The sequence below is a fragment of the Exophiala mesophila genome (assembly GCF_000836275.1).
Source record: "Exophiala mesophila strain CBS 40295 unplaced genomic scaffold supercont1.3, whole genome shotgun sequence".
In the NCBI taxonomy this organism is placed as follows: Eukaryota; Fungi; Ascomycota; class Eurotiomycetes; order Chaetothyriales; family Herpotrichiellaceae; genus Exophiala; species Exophiala mesophila.
Genome location: NW_015622506.1, coordinates 2,821,515 through 2,840,818, shown reverse-complemented (window position 1 = coordinate 2,840,818; position 19,304 = coordinate 2,821,515). Strand labels below are relative to the sequence as shown.

At 50.2% G+C, this 19,304-nt stretch overlaps 7 protein-coding genes across 8 annotated transcripts; 5 read left to right on the top strand and 2 right to left on the bottom strand.

Moving 5' to 3' along the window:
• The first annotated feature begins 1,168 nt into the window (after positions 1 to 1,168).
• PV10_04606 (uncharacterized protein) lies at positions 1,169 to 3,143 on the top strand. The gene has a single exon (XM_016369179.1). The coding sequence runs from the start codon at positions 1,399 to 1,401 to the stop codon at positions 2,410 to 2,412; it is 1,014 nt and encodes a 337-aa protein (XP_016224967.1). The 5' UTR covers positions 1,169 to 1,398; the 3' UTR covers positions 2,413 to 3,143.
• Positions 3,144 to 5,387: 2,244 nt separating this feature from the next.
• On the bottom strand, positions 5,388 to 7,875 carry PV10_04605 (uncharacterized protein). Its single transcript, XM_016369178.1, has one exon. The coding sequence runs from the start codon at positions 7,835 to 7,837 to the stop codon at positions 5,516 to 5,518; it is 2,322 nt and encodes a 773-aa protein (XP_016224966.1). The 5' UTR covers positions 7,838 to 7,875; the 3' UTR covers positions 5,388 to 5,515.
• Positions 7,876 to 8,736: 861 nt separating this feature from the next.
• PV10_04604 (uncharacterized protein) lies at positions 8,737 to 10,684 on the top strand (the record flags this gene model as incomplete). The annotated part of the gene is made up of 4 exons (XM_016369177.1): positions 8,737 to 9,021; positions 9,068 to 9,309; positions 9,363 to 9,726; positions 9,779 to 10,684. The coding sequence occupies 4 exons, from the start codon at positions 8,737 to 8,739 to the stop codon at positions 10,592 to 10,594; spliced, it is 1,707 nt and encodes a 568-aa protein (XP_016224965.1). The 3' UTR covers positions 10,595 to 10,684.
• Positions 10,685 to 10,701: 17 nt separating this feature from the next.
• On the bottom strand, positions 10,702 to 11,825 carry PV10_04603. 2 transcript variants are annotated; one of them, XM_016369176.1, is made up of 4 exons: positions 11,726 to 11,825; positions 11,595 to 11,662; positions 10,990 to 11,502; positions 10,702 to 10,934 (listed from the first exon to the last, which is right to left on the bottom strand). In XM_016369176.1, the coding sequence occupies exon 3, from the start codon at positions 11,455 to 11,457 to the stop codon at positions 11,023 to 11,025; it is 435 nt and encodes a 144-aa protein (XP_016224964.1). In that variant the 5' UTR covers positions 11,458 to 11,502; positions 11,595 to 11,662; positions 11,726 to 11,825; the 3' UTR covers positions 10,702 to 10,934; positions 10,990 to 11,022. The 2 variants fall into 2 exon arrangements, with proteins under 2 accessions (XP_016224964.1, XP_016224963.1); XM_016369175.1 differs by having other exon boundaries at positions 10,702 to 11,502.
• A 207-nt stretch (positions 11,826 to 12,032) lies between these two features.
• Positions 12,033 to 13,437, top strand: PV10_04602 (uncharacterized protein). Its single transcript, XM_016369174.1, has one exon. The coding sequence runs from the start codon at positions 12,088 to 12,090 to the stop codon at positions 13,375 to 13,377; it is 1,290 nt and encodes a 429-aa protein (XP_016224962.1). The 5' UTR covers positions 12,033 to 12,087; the 3' UTR covers positions 13,378 to 13,437.
• A 456-nt stretch (positions 13,438 to 13,893) lies between these two features.
• On the top strand, positions 13,894 to 16,573 carry PV10_04601 (uncharacterized protein). Its single transcript, XM_016369173.1, has 4 exons — positions 13,894 to 14,591; positions 14,644 to 15,345; positions 15,394 to 15,536; positions 15,591 to 16,573. Exons 1-4 carry the CDS (start codon positions 14,123 to 14,125, stop codon positions 16,392 to 16,394), a joined length of 2,118 nt encoding a protein of 705 aa, XP_016224961.1. The 5' UTR covers positions 13,894 to 14,122; the 3' UTR covers positions 16,395 to 16,573.
• A 177-nt stretch (positions 16,574 to 16,750) lies between these two features.
• PV10_04600 (uncharacterized protein) lies at positions 16,751 to 19,161 on the top strand. Its single transcript, XM_016369172.1, has 5 exons — positions 16,751 to 16,966; positions 17,037 to 17,064; positions 17,169 to 17,233; positions 17,298 to 17,332; positions 17,404 to 19,161. Exons 1-5 carry the CDS (start codon positions 16,884 to 16,886, stop codon positions 18,873 to 18,875), a joined length of 1,683 nt encoding a protein of 560 aa, XP_016224960.1. The 5' UTR covers positions 16,751 to 16,883; the 3' UTR covers positions 18,876 to 19,161.
• The last annotated feature ends 143 nt before the right edge of the window (positions 19,162 to 19,304 follow it).

Sequence of the window (19,304 nt, the reverse complement as noted above, 5' to 3'; positions counted from 1 at the left end):
TGATGAAGGCCCAGATTGATACCACGAGAGAGTGCTTCTTCGGAGGCCTGATCCGTGAGGTGGGCTGAAGATTGCTGATTCGACGGCCTGAGGGACCCGATGTGGCGCAGGCTCATGGGACTTTGAAGAATTGCATACTGGAGAGGGGAGGATCGGCCACAGGATCGCCGATGACGAGGCGGGTCTACGATGGTGAACGCTAGTTGAAAGCACGATGTGCCGTCCATCAGCTCGATCCGAAACTCAAGTCAATGTGAGACGAGTGACATGTTGTTCCCACTACAAACGAGTTGAAAGGCATGTAGCTTTTCTGATCGCTGCCTGCCGCAAGATGCCGCTGCCATCTTCCTGGATGCCAACGTCTCCAGGTCCCCCACTCACGAAGCGCCGGGCCTCAATTCTCACCTATTATTCCAACCATCGAGAACCATCGAGTCTAAGCTTGTGGGCACCGGCTTTGGCGATCGAATGGGTCTCACACCCAAGGCCAGGAACCTGGCACTGTGGCACTCTAGCACAGTGGACTGGTAAACAATTCCGTCATTATTGTCCTCAAACATGCAACATCTCATTCTTGTGTTGGGCTCGAGCCTGCCCCGCAACAAACGGCAGTACTCCTCAGGCGGGTGCATGGGCATGGGCATGGGTTGCACTTGCACTTTGCACTTGCGGCGTCTACTCAGGAACTCTGTTCCTTCCCAAGTTTCTCAAGCTTCCCCCAACGTAGCAAAGCGCGTCCCCGGTCGCGATTGCATTACTGCTTTTGCATGCATTTCCGTGCCTTCCCCATGCCACCATGCCACCATGCCTCCTTCCTTGGGTGGGCCATTGAACATTTCATCCTGCTTCCTCCATCCTGCTTCCATGCGTCTCTGCTTCAGGCCCTCGCCCAGTTTCCTGACTTTTGTCGCAGCCACCAGCCAATCCAAAAGCCTGCTGTTTGAGTCAATTACTCCGGTCCATGCGTGCCACTACTGTGACCGACTTCTTGACTTCTTGTTCCATGCTTTGAACCTTCTAGCAATATCCATTGCCCCCGCTTGTCTAGCTTTACCTTTTCAGTCTCTCGACTTGACAAGGTCACCTAGGCCGTTTTGGCCACTCTAGATCTACGATCGACCTAGTGAAGCATATCTGCTGATTCCCTCCCTCCTGACCACGCTTCCTCTTCTACTAGATCCTAGTACCTTTTTTACAACCTCGACTCTGTTTCTTTGCAATTGTCCTCACCGTGGACCATACCAGTAGTATTGTCCAGAAAGACGACCACGTTCAGATACCCCTCACTTGTCACCGTTGGGCACCATCCGCCCTTTGTGACTTGATAATCACACGCTACAGACGTTGGTGTCACCCTTGCCACTTTACCTCCGGACAAAATTATCATATTCTTCCACAATGACCACATTCACTTCGCGGTCTGGCCCATCATCGGGCATACCCAGTGTCAGCGACCTCGACGGGTATACAATTCGAGACTATCAGTTCCCTACAAACTATGGACCCACACAGGATGACGACTTTGGTTTTGACCCCCCAGACATGAAGGCCGCGGTCATGGCGCCATACCAGCCTTGTAGCCCCCCTCATGATCCTACCATGTCCAACTGGCCAGAGTTTAATCGCGACGATATCGCAGAGACGACAGAGCCCCACGTCAACTTGGATAGTTTCGAATTCGACCAGTTTTTGAACTCAAGCCAGATACCCACTTCAGAGACTGCCTTGTCACGGTTTGGTCAGATTACACCACCGCGTTCCAGCTCAGCCGTGAGCTCCAAAGACACTGAAAAAGCACTTTCGCCCAAGACGACTACAGGCACCACGGAACGGAAAAAGACCAAGACACAAGCCAAGGATATCAATGTGCAATCTAAAACGGCGTCCAAGCCTGGCCGTAAGAGAAAGTCAACCCGCAAAGCATCACTAGCCTCGGAGCAAGACGATCACCAGGACGATTCGAAAAGGAAACAATCACTGGAGAAGAACAGACTGGCAGCGGCAAAGTGTCGAGTCAACAAGAAGGAGAAGACAGAGTTACTGCAACGCGATTCTCACGAGAAAGCGGTGGAAAATGCCTATCTGAAGGATCAAGTGATGCGAATGAAGGATGAAATCCAGCAGATGAATGCTATCCTCCTAGCTCATGCCAACTGCGAAGGTTGCAAGTCCCCCGAAGGAGTGCAGGCCCATCTCAGTCAGCTCGGTAACGACTTTTTCCAGAACCAGCGCGTCGACCTCGCCCCTCCCAATTACCTCAATTATCCGCAAATGAATTTTACCGATCTACCCATGATGCAGGACAACTTTTTTGCCAGCGCCTCACAGGGACAGATGCTGCACCCGCCCCTTCCAGATTTTGATCGGTCTGCCGATTTCGAAGTTCATACCCCAATGGATCACAGCCCTTGATCCGCTCTTACTGCTCAGGACAGATTTTCTATGGCCACCACAAATTATGCAATATGCACGGACAGGTGTCCACACTTGATTTTACAGCGAGGAACAGCGCACGCTATCGTCAAATGGGTTCCAAACAACAAACCCCTTTACTCTGTACCATATGACAAAAGAGTATACCTTGCCTCTGTCACCAGCGGCTTTCACATCCGTATGCTCAGACTTACTCGGTCCAATCAATACCATTGATTGCAGCACATGTCGCACAGACATTTCCGTACGCTGGCGAACACAGAAGGCACTTCGTTTGAATGAGGTTGTGTGGCGGGCAAATTATTGAGCTCGGACTCTACAAACGACAATTATCCTAAGAGTGTGGTTGACTTGGACAATGGTGCAGTGCGGCCGATGAGCAAATGTGGTCGGCTGATTGTCGAAAAGAGAAGAGCTGAGGACGACATGGAATTGATCATAGCAATTCTACTACTGGCCCTAGCACTGTCGATCATTCTGGGACGCCGGGTCAAACCTCCGGTGAGGAGGTCCTGGAGGTCAGGTGTAGGTGCACCGGCCAATGGGCAAGGAAAATGGTACCGCGGGTGCGTGGACCAATACTGCAATCAACGGTTACCAGATGCTTAGGCCACATGTGGTTATGAAACCCTGATGCTTACATGCAGCATCAAGAATGTCTTAACAATTCATAAATGCCCGTGCAATGATATGACATATGACTACACATATTCCGTGCTTTACGCACAATCCTCGTGCTTTTTCTTTAGGAGGGTTGAAAATCAATCTTGGGTATGGAGCATGAACTAGTTTCATCCAAAGTCAGCGATTGTAACGCCTGAATCGACGCCGGAGAAGATTTCCAAACCTTCGTGGCCACGTCTCCAGTGGTGATGGTTGGGTGTGAATCTGTGGCTGTGCGGATTGTGTGGATGGTGCAAATCAGCGATTGGCAGCGATTGGCAGCGATTGGGCAGTTGAAGAGGGGAAGAGACACGGCCTGCGGGTTGCGGTTACGGGCTACGAGGGGCACAGAGGGCCGAGAGGGGTAAACACGTACATACCTAGGTACCTAGCCTACCAGGTAGGTGCCTAGCTAAAGTCAATAATATCTGATCACGCCTAACTGTCTAAGTATTAGGTAAGATACCTAGAGTAGGTACTGCCTATTAGGCTGCTATTTGCCCCAGGTACTCGTATCCCTCCCTCCCCCAACTCCCCTCTTCGGCGTAGCCTGTCGAGCTGTAACTCGTAATCGTCCTCCCCCTGTGCCTCCTCCGTAGGTGGGTACTAGGTATTAACCTCAAGCCTGCCGAGCTAGCCTTGAAGCAGAAGAAATGTATATCTGTGTGTCTGTGCGTGCCACCTTTTTTTCCATCCGTGCCGCCTGTGCCGCAAGACAACGATTTGCTAGGATATGGTCCGAAGAGTCCGAGACTGACCTTTTGTCTTTTCTTGACTCAATGTCAGACGCCACTTCAATGAATTTGTCTTTTTTGTCCTCGCATGCCACCCACCATGCTTTGCTTGCCTAGGCACGCTATGCCAGGCTTCCATCCCATGTTCGTATACTTTGTTCTGGCCATTCGAACTTTGTTTCGTCAACAGGAAGGCCCCTGGTCGCGCTGTCAGTTGATCATATCACGTTATTCGACTACTTAGCCACGTGATCAATTTGGGAACGTGATTGTGGTTGTGTCTGTGTCTGTCTGTAGGAAATGAACCTTTGCGCAGTGTACGGAGTACGTGTACTCGTCGAACCTTGTTGTCATCCTCTTCTGACTAAAGTGTAATAAACTTCTTCTTGATTCCGGTTCAGAAACTCTGGTGATCTTGTGCGAACAAATGATTACTCGAGGATATGCACATGAGTACCTAGTATACTGAGGAAGTATACTCCTTTCGTGAGTATGAGTCGTTGACCAGTAGATGAGATGAGCAGATTGAATGTTTGCAACTTTCAAACCGCGCGGTTAATATCCGAATGTATCTTTTTTGCCCTGCATAAAGGCATGCAGTACAATCCATAGGTACCTAGTACTAGTACTATCTTATTCGCAACATCTCCGAGAACCAGCCGTGCCATACTTATACTACGGGATATACCTATGCATTAACCTCAACGACCTATCCATCCCTTGAATATGCATATACTCCACGGAGAAATCCACTGTCAACATACCATTAACACTACTCCGTAATGTCAGATCCTATACATGCATGAACCAAGCCTTTTCTCGAACCTGGTTCCTGAAGCTGAAAGTAGAGCCTAGCGAATCATAGACCTGTTCCTGAAAAACGGTCTTTTCTTATAGTGGTTGAAATCAAAACGTCATCGCTATTATTGTTGTTGCGATTGTTATGGTTAACGTTGTATCCACAACTCGAAAAGGGGAACGCCAATGCATGCCTACTCCGTAAGTTCAAGTTCATATGGTTGGACCATAGGGCATGTATAGAACCTAAAAGACCCTGCGTAGAGTACTGAATGCATGATGGACACCATAGACACTCCTTTTCGTATAGTAGCACGAAGCACGAAGCCCGTAGCACGTACCACGAGCTGTAAGTATCTAGTATTCTGGAACCTTTGGAACCTCATGCACTTGTTCCATGCAGGGTCTTGAGAGTTGAGTCTTGAGTCCTAGCTCCTGACAGACTTCTCTGTCCTTCTCTGTCAGGGTCCTCTTCGCTTGCTTTTACTGGAGGACCAGATGAATCTCAGAAAGCGTGTCGGTAGGTCGGCGATACTTGTATGTTTACAATAACAATCACAATATTCATATACTTAAATGTAATGTTTAGAGTTGATCCACAACAAAAACAAGTTTTAATCATGCATCATTCGATCCATGGGTCTATAAATTCCATTCTCCACCATAACTAACACAATAAGGTGAAAGGTGGGTCTTGAATAGATACACCTACATGATGTATGTACAATCGACATGTGATTGATGAATACAACTTTTACACCAAGAGATACGCTAGCTTCTCTCTTCCCCCCAACGAGCTCGCGCTGATCAAATCAGGTCAATGACCCCAACATGACCCAACAGGGCTTCCGGACTGGAGGCCGAGTAATCAACACCTCGCTCGGACTTCAAGCATGTCCATTGATGGCACCAGCACCCAGCGCCTGCAACTCATCCCTGAAGGTCCTGTAGTCGTCTTGAGCCTCTCTTTCTCTTCGGCTGACGAACCCGACTTCATCGCGTAGTTGTTCCAGCCGCATCAACAGACCACCTTCCTCGCCCACCTGCAGTGACCTGAACCCTTCCAGCTCAGCCCGCTGTTCCGCAATCTGCTCATACACCGATAATGCCTTGTTCTTGAGTGTGCGCTGTCGTGACAGATATCCGGCATGATGGAGTGCGAGTTTCTTCTCCAACGCGTTGCCTTTCTCGGCTGAGGTGACTAGATTTTCCTGAACCGATTTGCATGTTCGAGCCAGCTCGTCTCGTCCAGTCATCATCTCGATTCGAGAGGGAAGAGCACCGACCTCGTTTTCCGCGCTGTGTAGGGCTTGTACCGCGTCGACGTACGCCATACGCTCTTCTTCTTTGGATTCAGCGGCAAGTTCTGCACGTGCTTGTGCTAGCAACTCATCCGATAATTTTTCCACTTCCCCTGCTTTGCCAGTGACACGAGATCCTGGTAAGGGGAATTTACGGGCGTCGTTGGCCATGAGCAGTATTGCCTCTTGTGCGATCAAGGCCTGGATTGGGTCCGTGATCGAAATGGCTTCAGCTGCCAATCGGTTGTAGTCGACGATCACGGGACGGGGCAGCGACCGCTTGTACACCTGAGTCTGTCGTTGGAAATCGGCCGCCGCGGCAGCCTCTGCTGCAGCCTGCTTGCGTCGATCAATCTCCTCCTGGTCTTCCCTCTCGTGTTGTGCTTGTGCTGTGGCTTCTTCCTGCTCCGATGGTAACACTTCCAGTTCCCATTCATTCTCTTTGGGTCTGGGTAACGAGGCTAGCTTTGCTCGAAGGGCCTGACGGGTGGCATTTTCTGCTAGGCGAACATCTCGTGGGGTTTGTGCAACCAACTGCCGCTCGCCCTTTTCGTTCAAAACGAGATTATCTCGAGGCGTCCTGAGCGGTGTCGCACTTGGACCACCAGCTCCAGCTTGTCGGAAAGGAGTAGCCATCGGATTAGGGGTGACCATGTCATGTCTTCTTGGGGCAATGCCCTCAAAGCCAGTTGACGCAGGACCTTCGTGCAAGGGTGTGTTTTCTCCACCCAGTAGAGACGATTGTGTTTCCGTCAGCGCTCTAATGTTTCTGATCTCGTTGGCAATGTGATCCTCTTGTGGAGGCGCCCGTGGGGTGCGAATAGGAGTTGCGCCAACTGTGTTGGAATAATTGGGAATGAAGCCTCGACCATCTTCGTCGTCTTCACCAGCAGCCTTAATCGCCCGATCTCCTGACATGCCCATCTTGACAATTTCTTCCAACTCTGCCTCGCTGACTTGAGGTGCAGGAAGGTTTAATGCTCTTCGTTTGCTTTGCTGCTCAGCCTCACGAATGCGCTGCATCTGGCCAGCCTTTGCGGCCGCGTTCATGGCTGCTGAGGGCTTGTTCTTGTCTTGCTTCTGTCTCTTGGCGTCAAGGCTATCCTCTGAATCCCCTTGTCTCTTCCTGGCAAGCTGTTGTTTTCGAGGATCGAACATCTCCCGCTCTCGCTCATTCTTGGCTTCCTCTTCTAGAGTATCATAGAATCCAGCCGCTGCTTGCTTTTCGAATGGGATGTCCGCATTGTAGTCCATCTCTCCGGTCTTCCGCGTCGAAATCTTGATATTGATGCCTGCATTCTTGAGTTCTCTTCGCTTCTGTAATACAGCCAGCCGCCGGGACTCCTCCAGCTGCCGTTCACGAGCTTTCCGCTTTGCCTTTTTTCCTTGTGTGTTTGCTAGACGAGCGCGGGCTTCGCTCAACATTTCCTTCTCATCTTCATCCATGTCAATCGTGTCGGGTTTGGCAGGTTTAGACTCTGGATCAGGGTCCAGTTCGCCGGGACGCAGTCGCCTCACCAGGTCTCCTGTAGGGGCTGAGGTCTCGCCTCCTTCTGGGCCACCAAGGCCGAGCTCATCGTTTTCCCTCGCCTCGGCTTCATCGAGAAGTTTTTGATATCGTTCGAGACATTGGGTTGCGGTTCGACCGACGATGGGAGCGATGGTGCGCCATTGCGTGGGCATAAGTTTCGCAAGATGTAAGAGCTTCTCATCCTCCTCCTTTGACCATTCAATTTTGCGGATGCCTGGGTCTAGCCATTCGTTCCATCGGGCTTTGCACTGTTTGGGAGTTTTGCGAGCAAGCAACGATGAGACCCGCGCCCACTGGTTCAGACCATATTTGGACACTGACGCCTTGAGGATTTCATCCTCAATGTTCGTCCAAACGCCGCCCTTGACGACGGGCATGATGGCGGTATGGAGGGCTGTGTGAAGAAAGATTTGACTTGGTGGTCGCTTTGACGTCCAGGTTGCCGCAGATTGAAATTATGAGAAGCAGCAAACTGCCTCCGGAGCGGAAAATCTTGGCGCCGATGACTAACTGACACGTGAAGAAATCCGTCTGATCCTCTGTCACATTTTCAATTACTCACCACTCAAACAACATGCTTGGAACTGATTGTCATAACCATGAACTTCAGAAGTAAGAATCTATGAAGCTGTACTGACCGTCTTGCAGATACGTGACCACACAAGATTCATGATTCTTGAGCCCAGTTCTCTTACGACTGGTCACTACACGTAGGTCGTATGCTACCTTTCCCTCAAGGTTACCTTGAATAACCATCCGTGAGAATATTAAAAGTGCCATGGAAGCCTTCTGGCCCTTTGAAACAGTCTCTCTGCCATACTACGACTACAACCAGCCAGATGCCTTCGAAGTGATCCCATCTTGGACAAAATGAGAAATCTAACCAATCAGTTTACGCCTTTCACTATCCTCGGAACTGACACTAAGAACATCGACGAGGGCTATCAGCATGCGAGTCCCTTTCTGAAATACTGGGATATGTTCTAAGTCGTCGATTGAGCCGATTTTTACTGCAATCCACAGTCCAATCCCCGGCCCGTGGACGTGCAGCTCGCTTGTGGGAGCCGCCCGTCCAAGGCCAACCAATATTTACCGCAGAGACTCCCACAAGCCACACCCGGCCCCTAAACATTATATGTCAAAGATGAAGTTAAGGGAAGAGTCAAAAGGGCTCTTATGATTGTGTTCACTTCAGTCACCAATAGCCCAACCGCGATTTCTCAGTCTCTCATTGAAGCTCTTTGTAGAGTTCTGTCTTCGTTCGTTTCATCGCAGTATGGGCGATGCCACAGCACTGCCAGTGCCTCCAGCGGCGACCTCGCCTACTTGGAAAAATCCCCTTGATCAACCGGCCGCGTTCCAGCCACATCGCAAGCTTAAGATTGTGACAGTCGGAGCCGGATTTTCTGCCCTAATATTTGCTCATAAACTCCAACATGAACATCCAGAGTTCCAAGACCTCGTGACACACAAGATCTTCGAATCAAGAGATGATATTGGTGGCACCTGGCTAGTGAATCGTTATCCAGGAGTACAATGTGATGTGCCTGCCCACGTCTACGTATGTCCTTTCCTGCAGACCCAGTATACAAGTCTAACAGCTCCAGGCCTTTCCATTCGATCCGAACCCTGACTGGAGTCATTTCTATGCTACTGGACCGGAAATACACGCCTATATCAAGCAGACAGCGAAGAAATGGGATCTTGAGCGAGATATCCACCTTAACCACAAAGTCGTTGAAGCCGTCTGGCAAGAAGACCTTGGACAGTGGAAGATCACAGTAGAGACCGAGGGCAGAACTTTTATTGAATATGCAGATTTTCTGATCTCGGGTCAGGGCGTGCTCAAGTACGTCCGAGACACCCCCTGACTGCCCCCTATACTAACAACTTACTTCACAGCAACTGGAAATGGCCCAATATCCAAGGACTCTCCGACTTCAAGGGCTACAAATGCCATTCGGCGGCCTGGGACGAGACCTTTGACTGTTCTGGAAAGACTGTCGCTGTCATTGGCAACGGGTCGTCCGGTGTGCAGATCGTGCCCAAGGTTGCTGATCTACCGGATACCAAGGTGATTAGTTTTCAAAGGAGTCCCAACTACGTCTACTCTCACGTCACCCCTTCGAAACTCCTTGGCCGGGATGATGGTTTGACAAACCCTGCATACACTGAAGACGATAAAAAGCGCTTCTGTGAAGACAAGGCATTCCACCGCGAGTATCGACGAAAGATCATTCATAGCAGCAATTCCATGTTTAAAATGGTAGGTTCTGGCATGTGAGTCATTCATGAGCAGAAGCTCTAACAACGCATAGTTTGTGAAAGGCTCACCCGAAAATCGTAAAGTCTCGGAAAGCGGACGTCTTCAGATGGCAGAAAAGTTGCACGGGGATCCAGAGCTCTGCTCCAAGCTTATACCAACCTGGGGAGTGGGCTGTCGTCGAATCACCCCTGCAGAGGGGTATCTGGAGGCATTCTCCAAACCAAATGTTCAATTAGTGTTCAACACTGTCACGCGAGCGACCGAAGACTCAGTGGTTACGGCAGATGGCCAGTCATACAAAGTGGACGTCATCGCCTGCGCAACCGGATTTGACGTGTCATGGAGACCTCAATGGCGCATGATTGGGAAAAATGGCGTCGACTTGGACCAACAATGGAAGATCGATCCGAGGGCATATATTTCGCTTGCAGCAGCCGATATGCCAAACTACTTCATCTTCCTCGGTCCGAATGCTGTTGCGACACATGGATCCTTGATCGAATCGATCAACTGGACTGCAGACTATATTTTGAAGTGGTTGAAGAAAGTCGCCACCGAGAATATCAAATCTATCGTCCCAAAGGCACCCGTTATTGACCAGTTGATTGAGAAAGGTAATAAGATTCACGATAAACTTGTTTGGACGGATAGTTGTACTAGTTGGTTCAAGCGAAACACCCAGAATGGAAGAGTCGTCGCCGGGTTTGCTGGGAGCGCCCTCTTGTTCCGCAAGTTACTACAAGAGATTCGCCCAGAGGACTTTGAGATCGAGTTCTGGTCAGACAACCAGTGGGATTTTCTAGGTAATGGGTTTACACAATACGAACTGGATCCAAGCAACGACTTGTCGTGGTACATAGAGAGGTGAGAATGGGAATATCTGTGGGGAGATGTGGAACATGGAATTTTGTTCGAGTTTCTACATACATTAGTCTTGCAACAATTGATGGTTCTTTTACAATACATTCGTAACTAGAGCAAGATGTATTAGGGTTGTGGTTGTGTAATCATATGGATTGAGAAAAAGGGTCTCAGCCTTGCCGGATGAGAAAACAAGGCTTCCTCGCCCATGATTGGACGCCTCGGCCGACGGACCGCGGCCACACCGGATTCGATATACTCTCACCACCCTTCAACAGAGATCTCTGCTACCGAGTTTCGTCTGGCTAATTCATTCCCATCTGGTTTCAGATTTGTTCCACGGTTCTCTGAGAGACGGTAAGAATGTACGAGTGCCAATTCCCGGAGCGCAGGGTCGTTTACCAACATGTTATGCTGTGGAGGTTGATTCCCGTTTCAAAATCCACTCAACTCTGTGACAGCAAAAGATCTGAAATCTTGCATTGCAGCTAGCCGATGAGGGGTGATTTCGTTGAGGTAGACCTTATCTTCAAGAACGGTTCGAAATGCAGCAAAGTTCTGGAACCTGACTAGCAGAATCAAGTCCCAGCTCTCCCCATGGTGTGGTCCAAGTGCCAGGTTTGTATGTGCTTGACCCAGGAAGACGAACTCGACCGCAGTGATACCAAGTTCCGCGGCTCGTGCCAGGAATGCGTCTTTGTAAATGAGGTATGCTTCGCGACCCGAAAGTTGCGCCTTGCCCGGGAAGTCTGGCGCATATTGTGCTGTTTCGTGGAATCTCATCATGTTGGTCAGTATATAGGGCTTGTCCGTCGGGATGACTTTCGCGGATTCGTTGAGATTGCCGATTTCGATTCCCTTTGAAGTCATTTTGGAGTAGGAATCGATGAAGTAAATAAACCTTGAATAGACGGACTGTGCAAGTCAACGATGCTGTACAGACAGGACAGACGCAATAATGCGTCCAGAATCCTCATTATATGCAACAGTCACAATTGGAGGCTTACGTTGCAATCATAAGCACAGGTTCACAGTCGGTCCGGCGGAGTTACCTATCTTTCATCGATGACAAAACCTGGATCATCAGTTCTCTCGAGGATGCGAACACTAGATCCACACGAAATAGTAGGATGCGTACCACGATGACATAGATGGCTTCTCGAGTTGCTGCATTGAGGCTCTTCTCGAGAGCGCATGACCCCTAAGCTTCATTAGTATGAACAATACTCGTATCGTCAGTGATACATCTTTCCTCGTTGGTGTTCCCTGGGGTGGCCGGGACAAGTTCAGATAAAGGTTTGGCGGTCCTAGACTACTGAAGCGCCGTAGAAGGTCTATGGTCACGTGATAATATGCCTACGGTGGACTATTGCGTGGCTATGTACAGCCCGCAATAAATTATTTCTCCAAATGAACTTTTTTGACATTGCGATAACCTCAGCCAACTGCGGTACCAATTTGTTCGTATAGGCCCATTACGAGGTCCCTTTTGGCAATACCATGGCTTCATCCACCGGTCCACCTCAGCAGCATAAGCAGCCATCAAGGAAAGGGAAAAAGGCATGGCGCAAAAATGTCGACATCACCCAAGTCCAACAAGGCCTCGACCAACTCCGAGAAGAAATCATTCAGGGCGGGCCAATAGCAGAGAGACCGTCTGAAGAGTTGTTCGCTCTTGACACCAAAGGTTCAGAAGATATCAAGAAGAAGTACAAACTACACAAGCCTTTGAAGGTGGACGAGATTCTGTCAAGACGGTCGGCGGTACCTGCAGTGGACTCACGCAAAAGACACTCCTCAGGAGTCACGGACGGTGTTATCGAGCCCTCTAGCAAGAGACAGAAACCTGATTGGGTCAGTAAAAAGGAAGTGCAGCGACTCAAAGCCGGTCTCAATGTCACCTCGAGGTTAAACACGGACAACATCGAGGAAGATGTCTCTGGCTTCGATCTGTGGGACGCACCAGCATCAGACCAGGCAGCTCAGGCGCCTTCAAGCGACCTTATTCCTAAGCCACGAGCCAAGGTGGCTCCTCGTACTTTAAGCAGGCCACCCATCGCACTGACTGCCAGTGGGAGGCCCGTTCAACCTGTCCCACAACCTGACGCAGGCACGAGTTACAATCCCGCATACGAAGATTGGGACGAACTCATCACCAAGGAAGGTGAGAAAGAAGTCAACGCAGAGCGTCTCCGATTAGAGAAAGCCCAAGCTGCTGCGGAACGGGAGGCAAGAGTGGCTGCACTGGCCGCGTTGCCCGAAACGAACACTGCTGAAGATGAAAGTGCCTGGGAAGGTTTTGAGACCGAGGACGATGAGGCTCAAGCACTGAGAAAGAAACGTCCGCAGAGAAAGACAATATCGCAGAGAAACAAAATCAAGCGACGGAAGCTGGCTGAGCAACTCGCCAAACACGAAAAGCGAATGGGTGATAAACAGAAACAGACGGAGGAGATGATTATGGCTCTGATCAAACAAGGCGAAAATCAGGAACTGAGTGACGTCCTCGCAGCACAGCAGGAGGCAGACGATGGTGATGATCGAGTACTAAGGCGGCGGAGACTGGGCAACACCACAATACTAGAGAAGCCTTTGGAATTGGTGTTGCCGGATGAATTACAGGAGTCTCTGCGCCGACTCAAGCCTGAGGGCAACCTGTTGAGCGACCGCTTCCGGAACTTGTTGGTGAATGGAAAGTTGGAAACACGAAAAGCGAATGTCCAACATAAGAGGGCTCAGAAGAAGTTGACCACCAAATGGAGCCATAAAGATTTTACGATCAAGGTATAGGGTTGTTAGACTATGGCTACTCGAGGATCTGGTTGAACTTCTTAGACACCACACTTCTATGGCTCTGCTAGATATTGATTCAGTTCCATACGAAATGATATGAGATGATGCAGACGAAGCCATTCATTCTATGTTTTGAATTTTCTGTCTACAAATGATCGAACAAATGATGCACATGGTGACATCCATGATGTTAGGGCCGTGCGGGCATTAATGATTGCGTGGGAGGGTCGATGGGTCTCTGTCAAGCCTCGGGCACATGTGTAGGGGCTTTAAGCACCACTTAGGCATCGAGACACGTGCACAGTAGGCATCTGGCAGAGAATTCTGGGGAAAGCTTTGTCAAGTGATCGCTAAATTAGGACTAATACCCTCTGTGGTCCCAGACCTATCGTGAGGTTTAAGGGCGATCGCGGACCTCAAAGTCCCAAGCCAAGACGCCCAAGGACCCTGTCAGCCCCCAAATCCCTCCAGAGTCAGAGTCCTGACGCAGCCGCAGACACAGACGCAACGCAGCTCCGGCCAAGTTGGAGATAGCGCCGCTTCCAACCTTCATCACATTATCATCCCTGGTGGCTTCAAGCAAACTCCTCGTTCCATCTCCATCTCATGGCCATGTCTTTGGCCCGAGATATATGATTCATACCTTTGCTACTACGCGCATGTCGCGACCCTAGTTACCAGGCCTTATCCGACCCCGGCTTCTCTATTTCGAACCCTCAGCACTGGGGTGTAACAGCCCATCATGTCGCTCTTTGGATCGTCGCCCACTGAATCCACCCCGATCAACTCCAAGTCCCTGTTCGGCGAAGAACCATCAAGGCCTGCCACCAACTCGTCCTTATTCGCAGATGACGGCGGCGATTCGCCCTGGTCCATGCCCACCCCAAAGAAGAATGCTCGCCAGAATCTCGTGAAGAACCTCCTCCCTGCGACCGATGTCCCAGATAGCTATGTTGATGCCTACGACGCCGTTATCAATGCCAATGAACGCACTGGGGTGGGTATTGGGTTGACTGGAATCAAGAACGTACTTGCCAGTAGTGGCCTCAGTGCGCAAGAGCAACAGAAGATACTCAACTTTGTCGTTCCTGGTGGCCAGGAAAGCGCAAATGGGGTTGGCAGGAGCGAGTTCAACGTGCTCCTTGCCCTCATCGGTCTCGGCCAGGAGGGTGAAGACCTCACTCTTGACAGCGTTGATGAGAGGAGAAGAAGTTAGTATCCATCACAGCTTGTATTCTGCCCATCCTGACTGACATTCGACAGAATTGCCTCATCCACGGATAGATTACATCGATAAACTGCAGTCCCATAGTCAACCTCCTGCTCCTCCCCCTCCACAGGCACGACCAACCCCGGCAAAACCAAAGCCCCGTCAAGATTCCTTCGGTGGCGATCCCACGTCGGACCCCTGGGCAAGCCCTTCAAATCTTCGAGACCCTCCGCCCTCCGCAGCTGCCCACACCATGCCCTCGAACGGCATTCCCGTTAACGTCGATAAGAGCGCGTCGAACGGCATTGTGCGCACGACAAGCAATTTCACCACTGGAGGTAGCAGTCCAAGTACCAACACTGGTTCTTCCCACGATAACTCGTCTGCTGGCGTTGGATCTGGCTGGAACACCTTCAATGGCAATTCCGGTGGCTTCTCTGAACAACCAACCCTGGGGGGAGGGTTTGGTGATCCAAACGACGGCCAACAACCAGACACGCCTGGTCACCGCCAATCCGGCTCTGCTTCCCAGAGTCTTACCATCCCTCCCGGCACTGGCGAGTCGGTTGTTGTAACCATGTTGCCCGAAAAAGAAGGCATATTCCTCTTTCAGCATCACAATTATGAAGTCAAGACGATCAGAAGAGGTAGCAGCGTCGTAAGGCGCTATAGCGACTTCGTATGGCTGTTGGATTGCCTACAAAAGCGGTACCCTTTCCGAAGGCTACCACTACTGCCCCCAAAGCGTGTCCAAGGTATGCACTCTTCTGGAGTTAGCTTTTCATAACTGATGCGACTTACAGTGAATGGTACTCACCTTGCAGCTGATGCAAGCACCTTCCTTGAAAAGCGAAGGCGTGGTCTCGTCAGATTCGCCAACAGCCTTGTTCAGCATCCAGTCCTGAGCCAGGAGACTTTGGTGGTCATGTTCTTGACTGTGCCTACGGTACGCTGCACATCAATCGTTTAGACCCCGCTCGGAGGCTGACTTGATCACCAGGAATTATCTGTTTGGAGAAAACAGGCAACCATCTCCGTTCAGGAGGAGTTCACCGGCAAATCCTTGCCCCCAACCTTAGAAGACAGCCTGCCCTCGAATCTCCCGGACCTTTTCGACCAAGTGCGTGTGGGTGTGAAACGGTCGTCCGAGATCTATATCAATCTCTGCGTCTTGTTGGAACGTCTTGTGAGACGTAATGAAGGGCTCGCGTCTGATAATGCCAAGTTCAGTCAGGCACTGAACGCTGTCGCTGAGAGCAGCCACGATACCTTCGCAATCGACAACAACGACGTGCCTTTGCTGAATGAAGGCATTCACGCCACGGCCAAGCATCTTTCAAACTCGCAAACACTTCTCGAGGATGAAGCCAAGGGGTGGGATACCGGCATCCTCGAAGATCTCAAGGCGCTTCGTGACAATTTCGTGTCGATGCGCGATATGTTTGATCGCAGAGATCGCTATTCCCGTGACAACATCCCTCAACTGGAAAGACGGATTGAAGCTTCAGAGAATAAGCTGCAGCAACTTCGACAGAAACCTCCGAACCTTGTCAAACCCGGCGAAATGGAAAAGGTCGAAAGCAGTATCATGTCGGACAAAGAGAGTATTGTTCAACAGTATGCTCGAGGCGTCTTCATCAAAGAGTGTGTCCGAGATGAAATTGTCACCTTCCAGAGCACAATATACGCCATCACTCGGCTTCATCAGGAATGGAGCCAAGAGCGAGTTAAATATGCTGAATTACAAGCGAGCAATTGGAGGAATCTAGTAGATCAGGTTGAGAGTATGCCTTTGGGAGAATGAATTGGTTTCTCCTCAGTCTGTACGGCGTTTTCAGCGACATGGGATGAAGAGACGGGCCTTTGCGAGCCCGCCTAATTTTCATAGCTTCAGGCGGAGTATATTTGTTGTGCAACGAGTGGCTAGAAAGCCATGAGCATCATAATTCTATATCACAAGTACAAGAAGCATTGAACAAAGAACTACTCGTACTGATCTGCACGTACCAGTTGGGGCCAAGATTGCTGGATTGCTGGATTGCTGGAGCGCAGACACATGCGAGGCTAGGCAGCCGCAACACAGACCGTCACGCCCGAATTTGGTCACTCAAAGCCTAACATTTGCCCCAAAACTCACTGCTTCCAGAGGCCAAGCCATCCCCAACTTCAGTTTCTTCAGGCGTGACCCATCACATCATCAACCACAAAATCTGCATTTCATCACCACATCACCATTTCATCTCCATAACTCATCTACGTCTAGAGAAGTTGTCGCATCGATCGTCCCATCACAATGGTGGGCGGCGATCATGGCAACGAGTCCAACGAGACACCTGAGCCCGTGATCAAGAGCTTTGCGACTCTGATGCAACTACAGTGAGTAATCCTGAAGCAATGATGCAGATTCCATCGTTCCAAAGCCCGCCTACTAATAATCTCATCGCAGAATCGGCGTCAAGGCATTTGTTGAAAAGGTATTTCCCGACCACGTCGCCAGCTTAAATTTTCTCACACCAGTCACGTGACATGAGCATCACGTTGAGTTTTTCATGCTCCCAACTGACATTAAGAACCACAGAATGGAGAATCGAGAAAGGCTGAAATCCTGTCAATCAAGCAAAGGAATGGGGCTTTGACTTTCTAGTAAGTCTTTAGGGTGGTTCTGGAAACTTGATTGTCTTTGGCGCCGAGTCTGACGGAGATGCAGTGTACACTATGTCGAGTTCAACAAGCGGCTCGATGGTAAGTCAATCGGAACTGATGTCCATCTGATAGACAAGTGAATACGTCCGACTAACACATGAGTTTCTCAGAGTGGGTGACGGCAGATCGTATCGATTTAACACAGGAAGTTGAGTGGCCGGCGCCAGAAAAGCCCGAGAAGAAGAAAACAACAGTGACAACTAAACAACCTTCCAAAGCCGCAACCTCTAAAGCCATTACGAACAACAAAGCAGGACGTCCACGTACCGAATCAAGACCGGGTTCCGCAACGCCAGACTTGCTGTCTTCGAAGGCAGGCAATGACAGAAAACGGCCGATACCAAGCAAAGCTGGTGGGAAGGAGAATCAAGAAGACGATGCCATCCTACCCGATGGAGATGCTAGTCTTATGACCACACAGGAAGGTACTCCTTTACCGGTCCCAAGTCGAGATGATGGCGTGTCCACCCCGATGGCGTCCACTGTTGCTGGCGACAACGACGTCGAGATGCAAGACGTCACCAAAACCGAAGAAAAGGTTGCTCCCATCATGGAGCCCGAAGAAGAGATTGAGAAACTCCGAACAGGCGGCAGTATGGTCCAACACCACGCTCAACTTCATCTTGTCCGAAATTTGAATAAGATTCAGATGGGCAAACACATTATCGAGCCCTGGTACTTTTCTCCCTACCCACAAGACTTCACCGACGTCGACCTGGTTTACATCGACGAATTCTGTCTCAGTTACTTCTCGAGCAAAAAGGCGTTTGAACGACATCGGAGGAAGTGCGAGCTGCGACACCCGCCGGGCAATGAGATTTACCGTGACGACTTTGTCAGTTTCTTCGAAGTGGACGGCCGAAGACAGAGGACCTGGTGTCGAAACCTGTGTCTCTTATCTAAGCTGTTCCTGGACCATAAAACCCTCTACTACGACGTGGACCCGTTCCTGTTCTACTGCATGGTCACGCGTGACGAACACGGATGTCACCTGGTGGGCTATTTCAGTAAAGAAAAGGAGTCGGCTGAGGGATACAATGTTGCATGTATTCTGACTCTTCCACAGTATCAAAGACAGGGTCTAGGTCGATTACTTATTGCCTTCTCGTACGAACTCAGCAAACGTGAGGGTAAGTTGGGCTCGCCCGAGAAGCCTCTCTCGGATCTTGGACTGCTCGGCTATCGACAATACTGGAAGGAAGTCTTGATCGAGCTTCTGTCAGACCCAAATCGGTTACCACCGCCAGGATCGGCAACACATACGCCGACGAGTGAGCACCTGCATCCGCATGCTAGCCTTTCCTTTTCCACGGGATCTGGGGGACAGTTCTCAACCAGTATTTCCGAGATTGCGACACTAACGGCTATGACGGAAAAGGATGTGCACGAGCAACTGGAGGTGTTGAAATTACTACGGTACCACAAAGGCGCATGGATCATCGTGGTTCGAGATGAATTACTCGAGTGGCAAGAGAAGAGAATCGCCAAGGAGAAATTGAAGGGAGCCCGGAGGATTGATGCATCCAAATTGAATTGGAAACCGCCTGTTTTCACCGCTAGCAGCCGGACATGGAACTGGTAGGGGACGCATTCCAAGGAATTGGGCGATTGGGCATCAGTGAGGTATTGATCTCGAGGGTGCAGCATGCTCGGCAGTGGTACCAAATCATTGATCTTGAACTTTTGAGCAAGGCGTTGGCCGGTGGGAGGATGACAGATGTGTTGTCATGGCTAGATAGGCCCTCAGCCTTCAGGCAAGGGTGGGAGCCCCAGTCCCTTTGACAGCAGCTTGGGTATTATTGGTACTAGCTTTGTACTGGATTCATATCACATCTCCATTGCTTGATACGACAATGAATCTTTTGAACCCTCGATCCTGGTTGTAATACTGCTGGCAATTTAGTCGCTGCTTTACTGCTCATTGCCAGGATACGTGCAATCATTTAAAGAGGCTAGATTTCACTACTTCTTTCGGCCTAGTCCCTCCCCCCCTAACTGCACCATGGTTAGG